Source organism: Lontra canadensis, unplaced genomic scaffold (assembly GCF_010015895.1).
Source record: "Lontra canadensis isolate GAN:19392208 unplaced genomic scaffold, GSC_riverotter_1.0 scaffold27, whole genome shotgun sequence".
NCBI lineage: Eukaryota > Metazoa > Chordata > Mammalia > Carnivora > Mustelidae > Lontra > Lontra canadensis.
In genome coordinates, this window is record NW_022631021.1 from 10923313 (window position 1) to 10942493 (window position 19181).

At 33.8% G+C, this 19181-nt stretch overlaps 1 protein-coding gene across 1 annotated transcript in view; it reads left to right on the top strand.

Annotated features, from left to right (window-relative positions):
• Positions 1-19181, top strand: part of EYS (eyes shut homolog) — a 1652140-nt gene that overhangs the window by 349864 nt on the left and 1283095 nt on the right. Inside the window, 1 exon segment of the mRNA XM_032864581.1 lies at positions 2101-2118. Coding sequence (XP_032720472.1) covers positions 2101-2118 — 18 coding nt within the window.

Genomic DNA, 19181 nt, shown 5'->3' on the forward strand with positions numbered 1-19181 from the left:
GATATTTTTAAAATATTCCTATTATATAACTAATTTAATTATCAACTTCATGGGTTTGTATTAGTTGCTCTTACATTTTTCTGTTTATACCATGCAAGTTTATTCTAAACCTACAGCATTTTCTTCTGTGCATTAGTAGCTTAGCATGTTAAATCAGAGTACTAATGCAACCAATAGCATACATTTAAATATTTTATTTCCTATTTGTCTTTCTTTAATAGTGACAGACTAAGACCTTAATTCAAGCAGCTATCTTATAGGTATATTCCTTGACTAAAAATGTGAAAAGTCATTCTGCAGAAGCCATATCCACTCAGAGTTGATTGTTAAAATTATCAATCCCTTCTGGGTTTGCTCACACTCAGCCCCAGAGCTAGTAGATGCTGGTCTATTAGTAGTACAGGAGCAGCTCCAGACGAGCTGTGTGTAAGACTCTGCTGCTTCCATGATTGGTGCAGTCTGTGTTTATAGGTGAGCATAGGTAACCCATATACTCACTGATTATTGTGATTTCAGCTCTGTGTCTACCTCAGTTTAGTGTGGACAATACTACTGTTCTTCCTTCTAAGGCTTATATCCCTTATTCCCAGTGCAGTTTATTGCCTGGTTTGTTCCTGGCCCCAGTGAGGTGTACTTGGAAGGTGTGTCTTGGATGGGGAAGCCTATTGCTGTTCGTTGGTGTCAGTGAATACCTGTTCATTCAGATGTGGTCAACAGCTATCTCCCTTCCACATATCTACTACTTCCCAGGTTTCCAATACCCAAAGTACTCAGCAGGCCTTATTTGGACTAACATGAGAGGGACAATACAGAGAGATTAGCAACTCACTCTGTATAAAGGGTAAATATGATAAACTTTGGACTCAGACAAAACTAAAATTGAATCATAATTTTATTACTTTCTAAATATGTAACCTTGAGCGAGTAACGTAGTTCTCTGAGTTAGGTTTTCTTTCCATCTTTATGATGGTGATAGCGATTCAAACATATGTTGAAGTATAGAGAAAGGAAATATATGAAGCAATTAGAATGATGCATCCCACATTATAAATGTTCAATTCATGGTAAATAATACTGTTATTACCATCTGTAAAAAGAAATCATTTACTGTGGAAAAAAGCGATCTAACCTGTCCTCTTCTCAAGTGCAATGTAATTTGTGTATAAGAAGTTCTGTATGTTTGTATGTAAGATCAGAACTCTTTTATTCAATTTTAACAGTTGTGTATATTTTCTTTTATTTAGAGTGATTCAGGGGGCACCTGGGTGGCTCAGTGGGTTAAGCCTCTGCCTACAGCTCAGGTCATGATCTCAGGGTCCTGGGATCGAGCCCCGCATTGGGCTCTCTGCTCAGCAGTGAGCCTGCTTCCTCCTCTCTCTGCCTCCCTCTCTGCCTACTTGTGATCTCTCTCTCTCTCTCTCTCTCTCTGTCAAATAAATAAATAAAATCTTAAAAAAAAAAGCCTCAGAAATCACAAAGGAAATATCTTTTTTTAGTGTGAGACTTAGAGAAATTATACTAATAAATTAACCATTTATATTAGAGATATACTATCTATACCTATTATCATATAAGAACACATGTATATCATTTAGAATATATAGGAGTATATACACAAATGCATTGTAGGGATAAACTAATTATAGTGACATAAGTAATTTTGACTGTGTTCACTTTTCATTATTATTCAGCCTATCTTTATGAAAAAAGCAAAATAGTACCTTATACTTTGCTACTTTCAAAAGATAACAGAAATATCACACAAACATATTTTACTTTATTTTTTCCTAATTTTAAGTAGCAATAAAAAAAAGTTTCTTAAGATACTATAATAAAAATGTCACAAAATTTATTTTTAAAATTATCTCCAATTTTTGGAGATATTTGCTTTGGAGAATTTAATTTCTATAGATGATAGTTAAGTTCTATCATGCTTAATTTTAAAACTGTCCAGTAAAAAATAAGATGTGATGGTACCAATGTCTTATGGTTACATTACGTAGTTGTCATTTGGACTGTGAAATAACTTTCTGTTTCCTCAAATCCAACTTGATTTACTGTTTTAATGTTTGATTATCTTTTCTGTCAGATAAAAACTAGAGTAGACGTTGATGAATGGGCTTCCAAGCCCTGTAAAAATTGAAGTATGGGATTTTACCATAGCTGCCTGCCAGATAAATAACCGAATTTTCATTTCCAATGAAATTTTTCAATTTGCTACAAGTTAGAACTGATGAGTTAACAGTTCTCCAAGAGTTGATACAATTCTCCTTAGACATATAAGACTCTGGGGGCGCATGCATGGCTCAGTCAGTTAAGCATCTGCCTTCAGCTCAGGTCATGATCTCAGGGTCCTGGGATCAAGACCCATATGGCTAAGGGTGAGGGGGGATATCCCTGCTCAGCAGGGAATCTCCTTTTCCCTTTCCCTCTGCTGCTCCCCCTGCTTGTGCTCTTTCTTTCTCTGTCAGAGAAGTAGATAAAATCTTAAAAAAAAAAAAAAAAGGAAAGAAAGAAAGAAAGAAAAAGAAAGAAAGAAAGAAAGGAAGATTAGACTCTGAAAAACTCAGATTCTACCTTACCAATGCAAACTGGTGCAGCCATTCTGGAAAACAGTATGGAGGGTCCTCAAAAAGTTAAAAATAGAAGTACCCTATGATCCAGCAACTTCACTAGTAGATATTTACCCAAAGAATACAAAAATACCTCTTCAAAGGGATACTTGCACACTGATGTTTATAGCAGTGTTTTATATAATGAAGAAGATATTACACACACACACACACACACACACACACACACACACACAACTGGAATATACTCCATCATAAGAAGAATAAATCTTGCCATTTGCACAGATATGGATGGAGCTGGAGAGTATTATATAATCAGAGAAAGACAAATACCATACGATTTCACCCACATGTGGAATTTAAGAAACAAAACAAACGAGCAAAGGGGAAAAGAAAGAGAGTGAGAGACAAACCAAGAAACAAACTCTTAACTATAGAGAATAAACTATGATTACCAGAGGGGAGGGGGGATGGATTAAATAAGTGAGGGGGATTAAGGAGGAGTGCACTTGTGATGAACACTGGGTGTTGTATGGAATTTTTGAATTGCTATATTGTATACCTGAAACTAATATTATACTATGTTAACTAACTGGAATTTAAATAATAACTTAAAAAAGTATACATCATAAATCCAGGAACTAAAGTTCTATACAAGGTGGTATTCTAAGAAATTTTTGAATTAAAAAAAAAAAAACTTATACAATAAATTGAAGAAAATGCACTATGTACCCCTAATAATATAATTTTCTGAATTCATCTGAATACTAATTAACCTGAATTTCCTCAGAGATTATTAATAAAATGTCTCTATTTCTCATTAAAAGCTTTTAGGAAAGCTAAGACTAAAAGGAAAAATACATAAATTGTTAACTAATATGTATTGTGTTAAATTGTTTAAAAGGTAGTTACAGGGCAACTGGGTAGCTCAGTCAATTAAGCATCTGCCTTTGGCTGAGGTCATGACCACAGGGTCTGGGGATCAAGCCCTACATTGGGCCCCCTGCTCAGCGGGGAGCCTGCTTCTCCCTCTCCTACTACCTGCCACTCTGCCTGCTTGTGATCTCTCTCTCTCTGTGCCAAATAAATAAATAAAATTTTTAAAATAAAAAAAAGGTAGTTAAAATATATATGCAAAAACTTGAATGTTTATGTAGTGTTCCCATCCTCTAAACAATATTTATGTCTTTCAAAATGTGGAGAACTTTTTAAGCTGTTGGTGATACTAACACCATTTAATATTGTGAGTATATGTAGGCAGTGTTTTTGCTAAATCATGAAATCAGGGAACTGTAGAAGTGGTAGATTATTAAGCCTTTGGTTTTCAACGTTTGTACCCAAAGTCCTGATGGGATACAAACATAGTGTTAAAGGGACAAGAATATTCAAAACAGTGACTAAGAACTCATGTTCACAGCTCCCAAGTCCTCCTACAAACATACTGATGATAACAAGAAGATTGGATGAGAATCCACAACATGAAATGAAAATTACATACATTTTATTAGGCAGTAATTTTAGTATAATTATACCCAATGACTACTTGCATCATATCATGTGATTTTAATGCCATTTCAACATGTTCTTCCATAAGTTACTGAAACTCCTAGCCAATAATATGTCTTATTTATAAGATTTATCTTGTCTGAATATTTCCTTTGCTTTTATATGCTTTAGTGAAGCATGCATCAGTTTACCTGGTCATTTTTGTTTGTTTGTTTTCCTCTTGAAACAAAGGCATGTCTTCATCTGACTTGACAGTGAATTATGTTCCTAAAATTTTTCTCATTTAAAACCTTTTCCAATCTTGGAAGACAGAAAAAATAAAATTAAATTATAAAAATAAAAAATAAAAAATAAAACCTTCTCCAATAGCTAGTCATTCCCACAAATCAGCTCCTCTTTTGGTTCTGTTAACTATTCTGATCTGACACTCTAGTTTGCTTTTAGTATACTGCTTCTCTACCATTTTGTGCTCGCTTCCTCCCTACTGCAAAGGGAAAGTGTAAACTCCTGGTTGAAATGTATCCTGAGAATGGATTTCACAGTACAACCTTTGTAAAACTATTAAACATTCCCTTTGTAGCAGTCAAGAAGAGATATTTGTATTTGGTAACATTTTGCCACATAGTCTCTCCAAGGTCTTGCCAAAGCCTTGGGTGGGAGTGGCCATGATTAGGCGCCATGAGGGCAGCACTGTATGACATTCACTCAAAAAGGTAATTTTTGGATGCAATACAAATAGAGGGAAAAAAAAAAAAACTTAGTACTTCACCTACTATGATCCTGAGATTCCTCTATTGACTGAAAAATAGGAGCTGAAGAAATGAATAATTGCAGAGTTTAGGGCCAGGTCTTGCCATGGATCAACATATTGTAGTCACAAAGAGAATTCTGTATCTCTCATTTTTGTTTGTCTTTCAAAGTTTAAAAACAATTTAACCCTTTATTTCCAGTTTTTATTACTAAAATATATTAAATCACACAAAATAAATAAATACATATATTAAGTTATTTTAAGGTGAACTAGGAAACACACCCATATAATCATGTAGAAAAAAACAAAGACTTTACTAGATATCCTTGAAGAACCCTCTAGTGTCAGTGTGAACTCCTCCCTCCAAAAGCAGCCATTCTTCTGATATTTATAGAATCAACTTTTGTGCTTTATTTCCTATTTGTTTCATTCAGTTGTGCATGTCTAAACACCACTGTTTAGTTGTTCCCATTTTTAAAATGTGTTTTTAAGTGTGTGGCATAATTCGACTTCATTCTTTCTGCAACGACCAATTCAAATTCAGCATTATAGAATCTTATACTAACATCTCCTGTGTAACATCTGTATATCGTGTCTTCAAATTTAAAATCCTAGTCTCAACAATACAAGGGATAATAAAATAACACTATCCCATTATTGCTCATTTATTTTATTTTACAATATAAACATAAAAGAATAAAAATACCAATAAAATATCAGCGTAATTATGGATAAGATTTTAATTTTTGTTCATGAGCTTTTTTCCATTTTCCTCCATTTTTTACGCTATATCTCTTTAGTCTGAACCTATTAGCTATATATACAGTGCACTTTCCTTTTTATCCTTCCTTTAGTTTATTCCTGCAAGTAAATGTATGTATACTCTTTAACACCCTATTCTTGTGTTGGTGTCTCTCATTATTTTGGTTGCCTAATGCTTAAACTCTAGAGGGCTCATGGGAATAATAACCTTTGAATTCTTGTGTATTGATAATCATGGATCTGTGCTTTTGATACTTGAGAGTACATATGCTTGGTATAAAATCCTTTGTTTCCATTTTCTCTTTCTTTCTTAAAAATTGTAAATTTTAAGTACTTAAATATTTTATTTTCTTTTGGCATATGTTACTATTGAAAAGTTTGATGTTAATCTAATTATTTTTTATTATAAATCACTTGCTGCTTTTTTCCCTTTCTTCATGGCCAAAAGTTGCATTTTTCCCTTAAAGTGAAGTAATTTTACTAAAATGAAGTGTTCTTGAATTATAATTTTTGATGTTATTTTTGGTTTCCTTAATTCTATTTTTTAGGGAACCCTTTATTCATACATTGAATCTTTGTTGCCTAGTTTCAATATTTGTTTCTTTCCCATCCTTTATATTTCTTTCTTAATTTCATATACTTTCCATCTTCTAATTATCCTAAGTAATTATCTGTTGTGCTCATATTTTGTTATGTTCTTTTTGGAAATGTTTTCTTTTGTGGATTCTTTTCTGAGTTCTGTGACCTCATTACTGAGTTTTTCTAATTTGTTAGTAAATTGTTCATTCATATCTTATGCTATTTTCTTAATGTCTTTTAGCTCATTTTGAAATAATACTTTGTAAATTTGATCTAGTTTTTACATCTGTCATTTTATTTCATTATTTCAGAAACTTTCATTGTCCATAATGATGTTATTTTATTTCTTTTTCTTTTCCTTTTAATAAATTTATATTGGAGTTAACCTTGATACTATGTTGCTTTTTTATGTTACTAGTCTTTGGGGACATTAAGAAAGACAAATAAATCGGACTAGCTTTCCTTACCTCACAGAGCTCCTTTCGTTGTTTTTTTGTTGTTGTTTATTTATTGTTCTAGTATATAGGGGTTCTCCTGCCCTTATGTCCTAGGTTTGTCTCTTTTCCCCAAGAATGTCTGATCTCCCTCCTTCACCTCTTTTGCCATTGTCCTATTCACTTTCTAGTCCATTATGGATAGTTTCTCCCCAGTGTGGGGCCCTGTTCAGGAAGAGAGCTGAGGCAGTTTTGTGAATTTATTTTTTTTTAATTTTTATTATTATTTTTTTATTTTTTAAAGATTTTCTTTATTTATTTGACAGAGAGAGAGTACAACCAGGGGGAGAGGCAGGGAGAGAGAGAATCAGTCTCCTACTGAGCAAGGAGCCTGATGTGGGACTGGATCTCAGGACCTTGGGATCATGACCTGAACCAAAGGCAGATGCTTAACCAACTGAGCCACCCCAGCTCCCCAGTTTTGTGAAGTTATGCAGCTACGCTTCTCTGAATGCACTTTGGCTGTTCTTCCTTTGTACTCACCCATTAGAAGAGTAGACATGTAGTTCTAAGCCTCACTGTTATTTTCAAGTTGACTTTCTATGCTTTCCAGTGAATACATGATAACTATTAGGGGATTCTCTTATCTTCAGGTCTGAAAGATGTCCTGTTATTTCTCATGGCTATCACTTTAACAGATGCATGTGGCACATAGTTCTTAGTTATTGTGAATATATGTAATAGCTGTTGTTTGTGATGTGTGTGCATGTTTGTGGGGATACTATGCCACCAAATTGCGTTTTAAATACTACACATGGTTATATTATCTAATGCTGTCTGATTTTAGGTGGATATCCAAAGAACTTTAAAAACTACCACAGTACTTTCATCTTTTCTCCAAAATCCCATTTCTAAAGCAGAATATTCCAATTCTGATTATTTAGAAGTATTTTCCTATATTTTTAACTTTATATGCATTTTCCAAACAAATTTTCTGATATTGAATAGGCTGAAATGAATATTCCTATTTAATAGTTTATATATTAATATTTTTGATCTCTATAGTGACTTTGCAGTTTCTTGTATTCTTTTAAATAAATATTTTTCTTTCTAAATTGTATTATAGTATATTTATATTTTTAGACCATGATAAATGCTTTTTGTATTTAGCCATTATCCATTACAAATACATTCCTTTTATGTGGCTTTGAAAAAGTCTTTGTTATAATGAAAATGAAAAGATGTATCCAAGAGAGAAAAATGAATGTCTGGTTTTGCTTTGTACATCCTAAGGAAGAGAGATAAGATAGTAAATGTCATTTTAAACATAAATTGTGAAATAAAAAATGATAAGTATTTGAATAATTTCTCACTAATGTGGAACAGCATTCATTTTAATATTATTTTCTATTTTTATCCTTATTTTATAATTAAAATTATGCATTTAATATTCATTGTATCAAATTGATGATAGGCATAGAGAATTAAATAGTAAACAATAAAGAAAAGAGTTCTGCTTACAGTTGAATAGAAGATACAGAAGGGTAAACAGAAACCTATAGAACAATATTCTATTGTGTGTGTGTATATATATAAATAGATAGATAATAGAGATATAGATAGATCAAGATATATCTATGATATATATCAATATCTATATATCTTATGAATATCCTCATTTCCCCCTCCACCTAGCCCCTGACACCCTGGTAGTCATCACATTTGTATTCTCTACAATCTGTTACTGTGAGTTTGCTTTTTTTTTTTTTTTAAGATTGCACATACAAGTGGTATTATATGTTATATACTTTTCTCTGTCTGGCTTATTTCACTTAACAAAATGCCCTCCAGCTTCATCTATGTTATCACAAATGGCAGGATTTCCTTCTTTTTCATGGCTTAATAATATTCCATTATGGCATCCTTCATAATAGCTAACATATGGAGACAACCTAAGTTGTCTATGTGATATATATATATCTATGTATCTCATATATCTAAGAAATGTGAATATATGGGTCACCTGGGTGGTAGAGTTGGTTGAGCTTATGACTCTTGGTTTCAGCTCAGGTTGTGATCTCAGAATTGTGAAATTGAGCCCTGCCTTGAGCTCTGTGTGGGGCTCCACACTTAGCAGGGAATCTGCTCAAGATTCTCTTTCCCTCTCTCTGCCCCTCTTACTTGTTCACTCTGTCTCTCAAATAAATAAATGAACCTTAAAAAAAAAAAAAGAAATGTGAATCAAAAATAAATAAATAAGTATGTAAATTTTAAAAAAGCATGCTCATAGAATCAGAGTAAATTGGTTATTGCCAGGGAATGTATGGTGGAGGAAATGGAGATATACGCAGGTCAAAGTGTACAGACTTTCATTTATAAGATGATAAGTTCTAAGGATCTAATGTACAGTATGGTAAGTATAGTTAATAGCATTGTACACTTGAAATTTGCTTAGAGAATAGATCTTAAGCATTTTCACACACAAAAAGTAAACATGTGAGGTGATTAGTATGTTAATTAACTGGCTTGTGATAGTAATTTTATAATGTGTACATAGATCAAACCATCTGATTATACACTTTAAATACAATTGTATATGTTAATTACATCTCACTAGAGCTAGGAAAACAAAAAGAAACCTGCAGAACAGAGTGTTGTCATCAGATGCAAAGAAAGTACAGAATAAACAGAAAAAAGAAAGACCAAACCCAGACTGACTTCCATAGAAGGAGATTTCTCAAAGCAAGTCTCATCAAAACTAAGATATAGAAATGAGTAGAAATTGTCCAGGGTGTTAGTAACCTATTTATGATTGAGGAAATAGTATGAGTAAAAGCCTAGAAACAAGAGCGACAATAATATTTTGGATATTTAAGGAGGATTGGTATGAATAGAATTCAAAGGTGAGTGTATGTAGGTGTATATATGGGTAACTGCTGGGTAGGGATTAAGAGTGACTGAAAGACATCAACTGGAGATCTAACCAAGGTGACACTTATCCAAAGCCTGACAAACCTTGTTAACAAGTTTATATTTGTACCTTAAGAGCAAGTGGGACCCATATAAGTTTTATCCTGACAAAGGCTATGCTGATATTTGCTTTGGGGGATAGGTATGTCTGGCTTCAGGATGCAGAACAGATTGGCAGATGCACGTGGCATAAAGCAAGGAGGCCACTTAGAAAGTTGTTTCTGTAATTCAAGAGTTATTTGATGTCATTCAGAACTAGGTAGTTGCAGTGGTGAAGAAAAAGTAGATGGAACAGAAAGTTATTTAGGAATTGTTCTGACCTTATATATGTATGAATATATAAAGGGAGGTGAAATTACTGAATGTGTTATTTATACGTCGGTTAATGAAATTGAGGTGCTGGGGGAGAAATGTCTGGTTTTTGGCTGCAGAATCTCTATAAAACTGTTGTCATTCATAAGAGAATTAGAAAGCAAACATTTGGTGAGATAGATAAAATATGAAGTTGAAAATATGTGGAATTTTAGATACTCATGAGACACCCAAGTTACTATTCAATAGCTGTTTAGATATTCCATTTTAAGTGGAGTTTTTGGAGGTCCTTGCTGACTCAGTCAGTTATATCTCCAACTCTTGACTTCAACTCAGGTTATGATCTCTGAGTCCTGAAATCAATCCCAGAGTTTGGCTCCACACTCAGCAGGAAGTTGGCTTGAGGAGTCTCTCCCTCTGCCCTCCCCCATGCATGCTTTCTCTCTCTCTAATAAGTAAATAAATCTTTAAGTGGGGATTTTGAACTGCAGAAAGCAAAATTGGGCTGAGGATGTATACTTTGGAGTCATTTGCCTATAAAAATCTTTATTGTAAATAATATAAATAAAATATTTTATTTATATTGAATAAAAGTATTTTATTCAAATAGTATGTGAGTTTGCTCAGGGAATGTGTGCAGATTAAGAAGAGAAAGAGTGCCCATGACAGAAGCTGAGGCATTAGCAATATTGACCTGGGAGTAGAAAAAGAGGTACTACATTAGGAAGACACATTCAGTAAAGGAAACAGTAAGAACTGTAGCCAGAAGAGAGGTTCACCTAAAACAGGAAATTCAAATCTATACTAACAGATGCCACTTCAAGATTGTCTAAGACGGGGACTCAAACATAACAAACTTGGATTTATCTTTAATGGTCTTGTGACATTGGCAAAAAGCAATTTCTGTAGAGAGAAGGGACAGAAGTTACTTGTACTTGTCCCCGTACTGAAAATGAGTACATATAAGGGAATGGGTGTAGATTAATTTTTTAAGAAGGTTGGCAGGAAAGATAGGGAAAGAAAAAAAAAAAGATGAAAAAGGAAAATGATGAACTATAGAAGTTTTCTCCTTTGTTTTCCTTTGAGCAGAACATTTTTAAGTGCTGAAGAGAGTAAACAATGAAAGGGAAATTTTAAAGATTCAAGAGATAAGAGAAGAAATGATAGAGGAAGAGCCTCCAGAACTGTGGGAAAGGCTAACCACATGTTTAATAGTAATACTACCCCTCAGTGGGAAAAAAAAAAAAAGAAAAAAAGAAAAGAGTGAGTTTGTTGCAGGGGGCAGTAGGGGAAGTAGCAAATCTGATAAAATGTGAAGATTAAAATTTTATGAGTTTTATGGAGTTCTGTGATTGCTGTTCTCTCTGAGGAGTACAAAGTTAGGTCATCTCTTGAAAGGGTGTTATGTTAGCAAGATTAAAGGTTAAAGGAGTATAGAGAAATCCAAAAGTATACTGTAGTGTCTAAGAAGGTTCATGAACATCATCAGTGTTCATCTGAAAATTAAACTGTTCAATGAACAGCATCAGAATTTACAAATATTGGAGAATATGGTAATACTAGCAGATTTAGCAGAAGCAAATTAGATTATTGCATTGATTAAAAACAGTGTTTACCAACATTTTTTTTTTTTTACAGCTGAGTGCATGTAAAAATCAGTAACATCTTATGACACATGATATACGCTGTTAAGCCTTCTTGAAGCCAGAGATTGCCTGCTTACAATATGTGGCTAATCTGGAAATTGCCACCTGCCCATTGGACACAGGGTTCAGTATTTAGGCCAACCTGAAACCCATGTATGGGCACCTGACACCACTTGGGAAGCTCTGACCAAGCTTTACTTTACCTGGTGAATGTTACTAAAGAAAACCACAAAGGAATTGAAATATTTGCAAGAGAGTGGTTTTATGGAGCGATAGAAGGTACAAAGATCTAGAAATCAAAGTAAAAGTGTAGTGGGAGAAACTGAGAATGATCAATAAGGATAGGTGATGGAGATCACAAATTATTAATTGAAAAACAGCATATCTGCAGAATATCTGTATTGTGATAGTGAGGACAATAGCCACAGCTAGTGAAGCTGATGTGAACTGGATGTAAAGGTCATTGGATAATAGAATGTTGAGGAAATGAGCATGCACTGAAGTAATAGGTGGTCCAGATAAATGTTGGCATCACCCAAGTTAACAGAATTAGGACTGAATAAGGAAGACTCTCAGGCATTAAACACTTCAGTACTGCAGGAAAAGTTCTAAGAGGATCAGAAAAGTTAGCAATGAGAGTGTACATAGTGTCACTAATTACCATTAAGCTTAAAAATACAATGATTTCTACATGAATATAGATTAATGGACAGGAAACAGCAATACAGTTGGGGATTTTTAACACTACCTTCACACTGTTAACTTCCTACCATGTGGTAGAATTAACATCCATATCTTTAAGCTGCTTTACTGAAATGATGATTAAGTTATTAGTTGGATCTGTACTAATCCCATAACATGTAATACCAGATATTAAAAGTATCAAAACCAAGTAGCAACATATTTTTTTAAAAATGTTAATTTTGGGAGAGGAGAGTCTTCTCTCTGCCCTGGTACTCTTGCATTACTCTGGCCACCTGGCTGGGTATGTTTCACATCATAGTGGATATTATAGAATATAGGAATGCTCTAATGCTAATATTCTTTAGAAATCCCTTTGCTCATCTTAGTAATTAATCATTTTCACTAGTTGATAATCTTTTACATTAAATTTTTCCTTTTTAAATTGCTAAAGTGTGTTCTGTCTCCTCTATTACCTGATTGATACAACTGAATGGCAATCATTCATTTTTGACTGCAACAGTATTTCATGCAATCTAAAGCACATTTTTGCATTTCTTCACATACTATCATTTCTAATACAGAGAATACCCAATGGCTGATGGTATGTTTATCAATTTCTGGTGCATTTAGTAATGTCTGACGTTTTAGATTTCAATAAAGATGGTATTTTCCTGCTTTAGTCTCTGTCCTAGGTACCAATTGTTCAGGGACCATAAACATACAACCATTTATGTATGTCCAGAGAGTCAGACGAATATCCTATTTTTGGTTTAGACATATAAATTTTAATCCTGATTTTAAAAATTATGTGCTGGGATCTTTGAGTTAGTCTAGAAATTGAAATTTCCATCTGAATTCTTTATATATATTTCTTTCTTCCTTTTTTTATATACTCAATTTTCTCTCTGCTTATCTTCTCTCCTTCACTCTAATCTAGCAGACACAGATCATTAGGAAGAGTGTGATGGAAGTAGATATCTTAATTCTTGAGAAATAGGTTGCCATTTTCTTTCTAACAAGGCCATTTTAATGAAGTATTTAAAGTAGAATTAGGAAATAGACCACTAACTTTCTGTGCTATGTCCTATCAAGAATAAGAATTCCATGTGCTAAATATGACTTACCATATTTGAATGACCCATCCCATTTGCCATTCCCCCAGGATTAAGCAGATATGACATAGTCCATCTCTCAACTTTTGCATGCACAGTATCTCATTAGTATCCTCATAGTGCTATGTGTAACTATTTCAGAATGAATAAATACTTTCACTGGAGTGAGATTAGTATATGATTAGCAAGTGTCTACTAAGAAAGGAACTGATTTGAAAGCATACAATCTAACCAATTTAGATAGCTTCCCTGATGAATTCAAGCTTGAATCAATTTATACTTAGACTTTTGAATGTGTTGTAATTTTGACTAAAAACTGAAACAAGATTATTTCTGTAAATCTAATATCTCCTTTCTGAAGTGCTCTCAGATATAAAGTCTACTGTACCATGAAATAGGTCTGTTGTACTTTTCCTTTCAACTCTGATGACATGCCTAATAAACTCCTGCTTCATTATACAGAAAAAAAGTATTCATTTCTGAGACTGAGCATTATAGGAAAATAGGTTTCCATATTGTTATTCCACCTGATAGACTATTAAGAAATCTGCAAGTGTATAATTACCAAGAGTAATCTTGTTATTACCAATTGTTCATGACCTGAAAATAGGTTTGAAATTGCTAAAGGTACAATCAGAGATAATTTCTAACATTTATGTGTCTTACAACTTTAATAAATTTACATAATTTCACCAACTTCATTTGAGTTCTAATAACAATATTTCTGTTTAGATAGTGAAAAGTATTAATATTTATTAAGAAATAGATTATTTTATTAGCCATCCATTAATTATGAGAATCCTCTGAGAGTTCAAGGATAAAAAGACTCAGCATTAACCCAAGATAAGATTCCATGGTTTTAAAAATGCCCTATCACCAATAAAAAACAGTGCTCTTAGCCACTTTTTTTTTTCGTTGTTATTAAGTTAATTCAACTAAGGCACTGTAACAAAAACTAAAGGTAGCCAAAAAGTTTGTTTTGCACTAATACCATTAAATGGTATATATCTTTAAATATCCCAAAGAGCAAGTGAATTGATATTTAGGGTATTTGTCCTTATAGCAATGGCCCTGGGGGGAAATCTAGGAAAAGTTGGAATTGAAAACTAAACTATGTGACTTATATTCTTCTGTATATTGTCAAAAGCATGAGTTTATTAGGCCAAGTGCTAGTTCTAAAATGCTGCCAAAACTGTAAAAAAGAATCACAATAAATCTGATTTTGCATCTTTTCATTTAAGTTTTTGCTTTCTCGGGTAAATAATTTTTTTTAAGATTTTAATTATTTATTAGAGGGAGTACAAGATGGGGGAATGACAGGCAGAGAGAGGCAGGGGGGGGTGGAAGCAGGTCCCCCACTGAGCAGGGAGCCCGACGCAGGGCCCGATCCCAGGACCCCAAGACCACGACCCGAGCCAAAGGCAGAGGCCCAACCCACTGAGCCACCCAGGCGCCCCTTGGGTAAATAATTTTTAATAAGTATATCCTATGGTTTAATTTTCAAGAGTAAAAGAAAAGGTTTAATCAGTACAAACCAATCAGCAGTTTATAATCTGTGAAGGAAATATATTTAGTCAATAAAACATATCACAGTTGTGAGTTATTTTCAATTCATAAGAGGGTCCCTGTGACGATCTTTTTGTGTCATTCCAAATTTTTCATGCAGGCCCATTTGTTTCTACCTGTTGTATACATTACTGCCCATCAGTTATTAGATACCTGCAGGCTCAGTATGCGGAGACTTTTAGTTAGGGAGAACTAGGACTAGGACTTTTGGGGATTTATTCACGTAAGGAATTAAGTCTCAAGTAAACCTGCTGCTTCCGTGTCTGGTGACTGGACTTTGTGGCCACATCTGTATGTGAACATCAAAATTAAGCAGCAACCTTTGTCTAATCTCACCTTGTTCCAGGATCTAGGTACTCAGCTTTCAGTTCAAGGCCCTAATATACAATTTTTCCAGACTCCTAATAGAATCTATAACTGTCCTAAACTATAATGCTATAGAAGGAATAGAGGGAAAGTGAATTCCTGGTGTTATAGATAAACATACCAGCCTTAATCCTATTGGATCTGTGAGTGTTTGAATCAATAAATAGCATTTTTCTTTCATGTCTGAGTTTTAACTAATGGATAATAAAAACACATCCATCCAACAGAAATCAAAATATTAAATTTAGTAGTGATAAGATATATCTTTGTATAGAATCCAAATGGGTATATCCAGACTGCAGAGCCAGTGTAGTATGTATGTATGTATGTAGTATGTAGGTTGCTGTCTCCTACCAGTACTGTCAGACACAGTGATCAACTCTCCTGCAAACTGGACCTTTGGAAGATTAGCTCTACTTACTCTAAAATCTTTGAATGGAGGCTGTTTTCCACCACCCTAGTAACTCATTGCACATTTGTGAGGAGGTGTAATACAAAGGTCAAAAAGGCCAAGAGTTTTAAGGCAAGGTTCCTCTAAGTGGAAATGAGGAGTGGAAGAGAAAATATATTTACTTTAATTGTAGGTCTCTACCTCATTTAAATCCATCACTGGTGGAAGTATTGATTTTCTCCTAGGCCCTTAGATCACATTTCTTGGCCATCACTCCCATCTGGGCTGTAAATGAAAGAGCTATAGTCTTGACTTGATTTGAAATTAAAGGACCATTTCCCTACCTTCCTGGCCAGACTGTATACTCCAGTATCACCAGAAGTACAGAAGCAGTACTCAGTGCCTTAATTCCCACTTTTCTACTTAAGAAGAAACCTAACATACCATGCTATACAGTGATATCTTTATTTATAATAAATGTAGAGTTTTTTAAGAAAATTATTAATCATACACAAAGCCAAATACACATAAAAAGGAATTTGATACCGATCAAAAGTATTCAGTAGAATAAACAGAAATTTCAGCCTCTAGAGTAATAATTAATGAATAGATTAATATTTCTACCATTAATAAGTTTTTCTGAGGATTAAAAGTAATTTATGTATAATTTCAGAAAAATTATATTCTAAAATAAATGACGTTCTTATTCTAAATTTTTTCTTGACATATATATATCATATATTTTCTATATATATCATATATGATATATATTTGTGTGTGTGTGTGTGTATATATATATATATATATATATAAAATCACACAGTTGTATTTCTATATATTTCTGTGTACTAATAATGGACTGACTTCCTGAATTCATTAATTCACTTAAAATAGTTTATGTAGTCCAACTTTATAGGAAACATTGTTTTGTTGATGGGGAAACACCTAACAGCAGGACAGACAAGATCCTTGCTCTTATGTAGCTAACTTTCCACTGGAAGAAAAAAAAAACAAATTAATAAAAGCAAGAAACACATACACACCCATCTATGTTTGTGTGTGTGTGTGTGTATACAATAATAATTTCTACAAGGCAAAATAAAGTAGGGTGATGCGAGAGAGTGACTGTATAGCCAGGGTAAACATATTCAAGGAGTTTCCATTTATACCAAAATCTGAATGAGAAAGAGTTTACCCCATGAGAAGAATGTTCTAGGTTTAGCGGGCTGCTAATACAAGACCCTCAGGAAAAAAAAAAAATGAGTTAGGTGTGTTAGGAATCTGAACAAGTACAATATGTCTGGAAACTAAGTGAACAAGAGAGAAGAGTATGAGTTGTAGGCTGAAAAGTTGTTAGGGACCACATCATAGAAGGCAATGAAGTTGTATTTGATTGGCAGTGCTGCCAGAAGCTGTCAGACTGGATTTATATACCATAATCATACTCTATTTGAGAAAACATCACTCTGGATCTGAATGCAGACCATATCAAAGTGAGGGTGAATATTTACTATTAGAGTTAAAATAATTAGTATTCTCACCGGGGAGAGAGATAATTATGATAGACTTGGACATTTACAATTGCAATAGAGATAAATAGACAGATTTGAGTTATTTTTAGAAGTAAAGTTGCCAGGACTTGCTGGTAAATTCAGTGAAAGTAAAGAGAAATAACACTTAGGTTTTGCAGTTTATCATAGTTGATAAGGAAGAATGAAGTTAGAGCTGCTGAGAGTTTTATTTTGCCCACTTTGAATTTGAGGTGATTAATAGATATTCAGATGGTGGTGTCAACTGATAACTAATTGTTCAGTCTTAGAGTTCCAGTTAGGACTGGAGATTTTGCTTGGGACTCTGTTATGTGGAAGTTGTGGAATGGTTGATGTTTTCTATAAATCAAATGATAGTTTTACTTAAGTGAACTGGCAATGGTAGGTGGAAGAATGTATATTTAAATGTAAGAATGAATAAATAAAAAGTGGTAGCAACAATCACCAGACAGGAGAAGATGGGAAAAACTAAGCATCTAGGCAAATCACAAAAGATAAGGGTAATGAAGAAATTGAAGAGACAGAGTAAAGGAAGTATAGAATATTGGAGATACTATGTATGACACGGGAATCTGGTTTTTAGGATTGCTTTTTGGTCACTGGATCATTCCTACTTTATGGTTTCTGTGAAGAGAAACCTGTCACAGTCTGCTTTAGCCCACGTGGAAGAAACAAATGAATAAACTGGGCTGAAGAAAATACCAAGAAAACAGATAAAGAGCTAGTGAAACATAGAAAAGGAAAACTAATTTGAATGTGTGTGTGTTTTAGTCAGAATTGAAATACAGACCTGGAAATATATAAGAAAAGAAAATTAAGATTATTTAGAAATTAACATCTAAAACTTGTTTTAAAATAAGATACAGAATTCTTAGGGTGCCTGGGTGGCTCAGTGGGTTAAAGCCTCTGCCTTCGGCTCAGGTCATGACCCCAGGGTCCTGGGATCAAGCCCCGCATCAGGCTCTCTGCTCTGTGGGGAGGCTGCTTCCCTTCCTCTCTCTCTGCCTGCCTCTCTGCCTACTAGTGATTTCTATCAAATAAATAAATAAAATATTCTAAAAAAAGATATAGCATTCTTGATTATTCAATTCAAATTCAATTCAATTCAAAACTCACAAACTAGAAGGATGCACAGATACTATTTTATTGAATGTATTCGAACTGCTTATGCTTAATAATTTATTTGCTTGAACAAGTGGAGACTTTATCACTGCTCACTGAATCAAATTAGAAATCTCATTCAAATTCTATCTACATTTTGGCAATAAAGCTCTAAAGTCATATACATGCACACCTTAAATGCAGCTTATTGTTGTCAAATCATGTGGAACATAATCAGAAATTGGAGTCAATCATAAATTTTATTTCTGACAAACTTTATGATATTCATTATATCACTTAGAATTTTAATGTTTTGTTAATGAATTGTCCTAAACAGGATTTGAAATTATTATCTGCCCTTTAGAAATACCCTACCATTGCCATTTATGTACATTCAACTTTTCATTCATTTAACAAATATTTTTTGAGCACCAATATGTGTCAGTAGCTATTTCAAGTGCCAGAAATGCCAGGATGGAGATATATGTTTTTTTATAAACCTACATATTTAAGGATGGGACAGATACATAAGCAACTGCCTACAGAGGAAGGTGTGAATAATACAGAAGGTGGAAATGGCCTGTACCTGGAAAAAAATAGGCAGAGGCTCCCTGAGATGACTTTTCATTAAAATTTTAAAAAGGAACCAGGCAAAATCACAGACGTTTTAAAAGTTGTTGGTATTGCTTGGAGAAGAGGTTGCATGAGAAAAAGGGCAGGATAAAAGAGATATTACCTAGAAGGTAGGCCAGGTGCAGGTTTTGATGTTTCTGTAGAGACTACACTGGGAGCTTTTTACTTTATTCTCTAAGTCTATACTTCTCAGGCTAGAGCACTATACCCTAGGGGATGTATGTAGGCTTTGTGAAAGTCTCAAG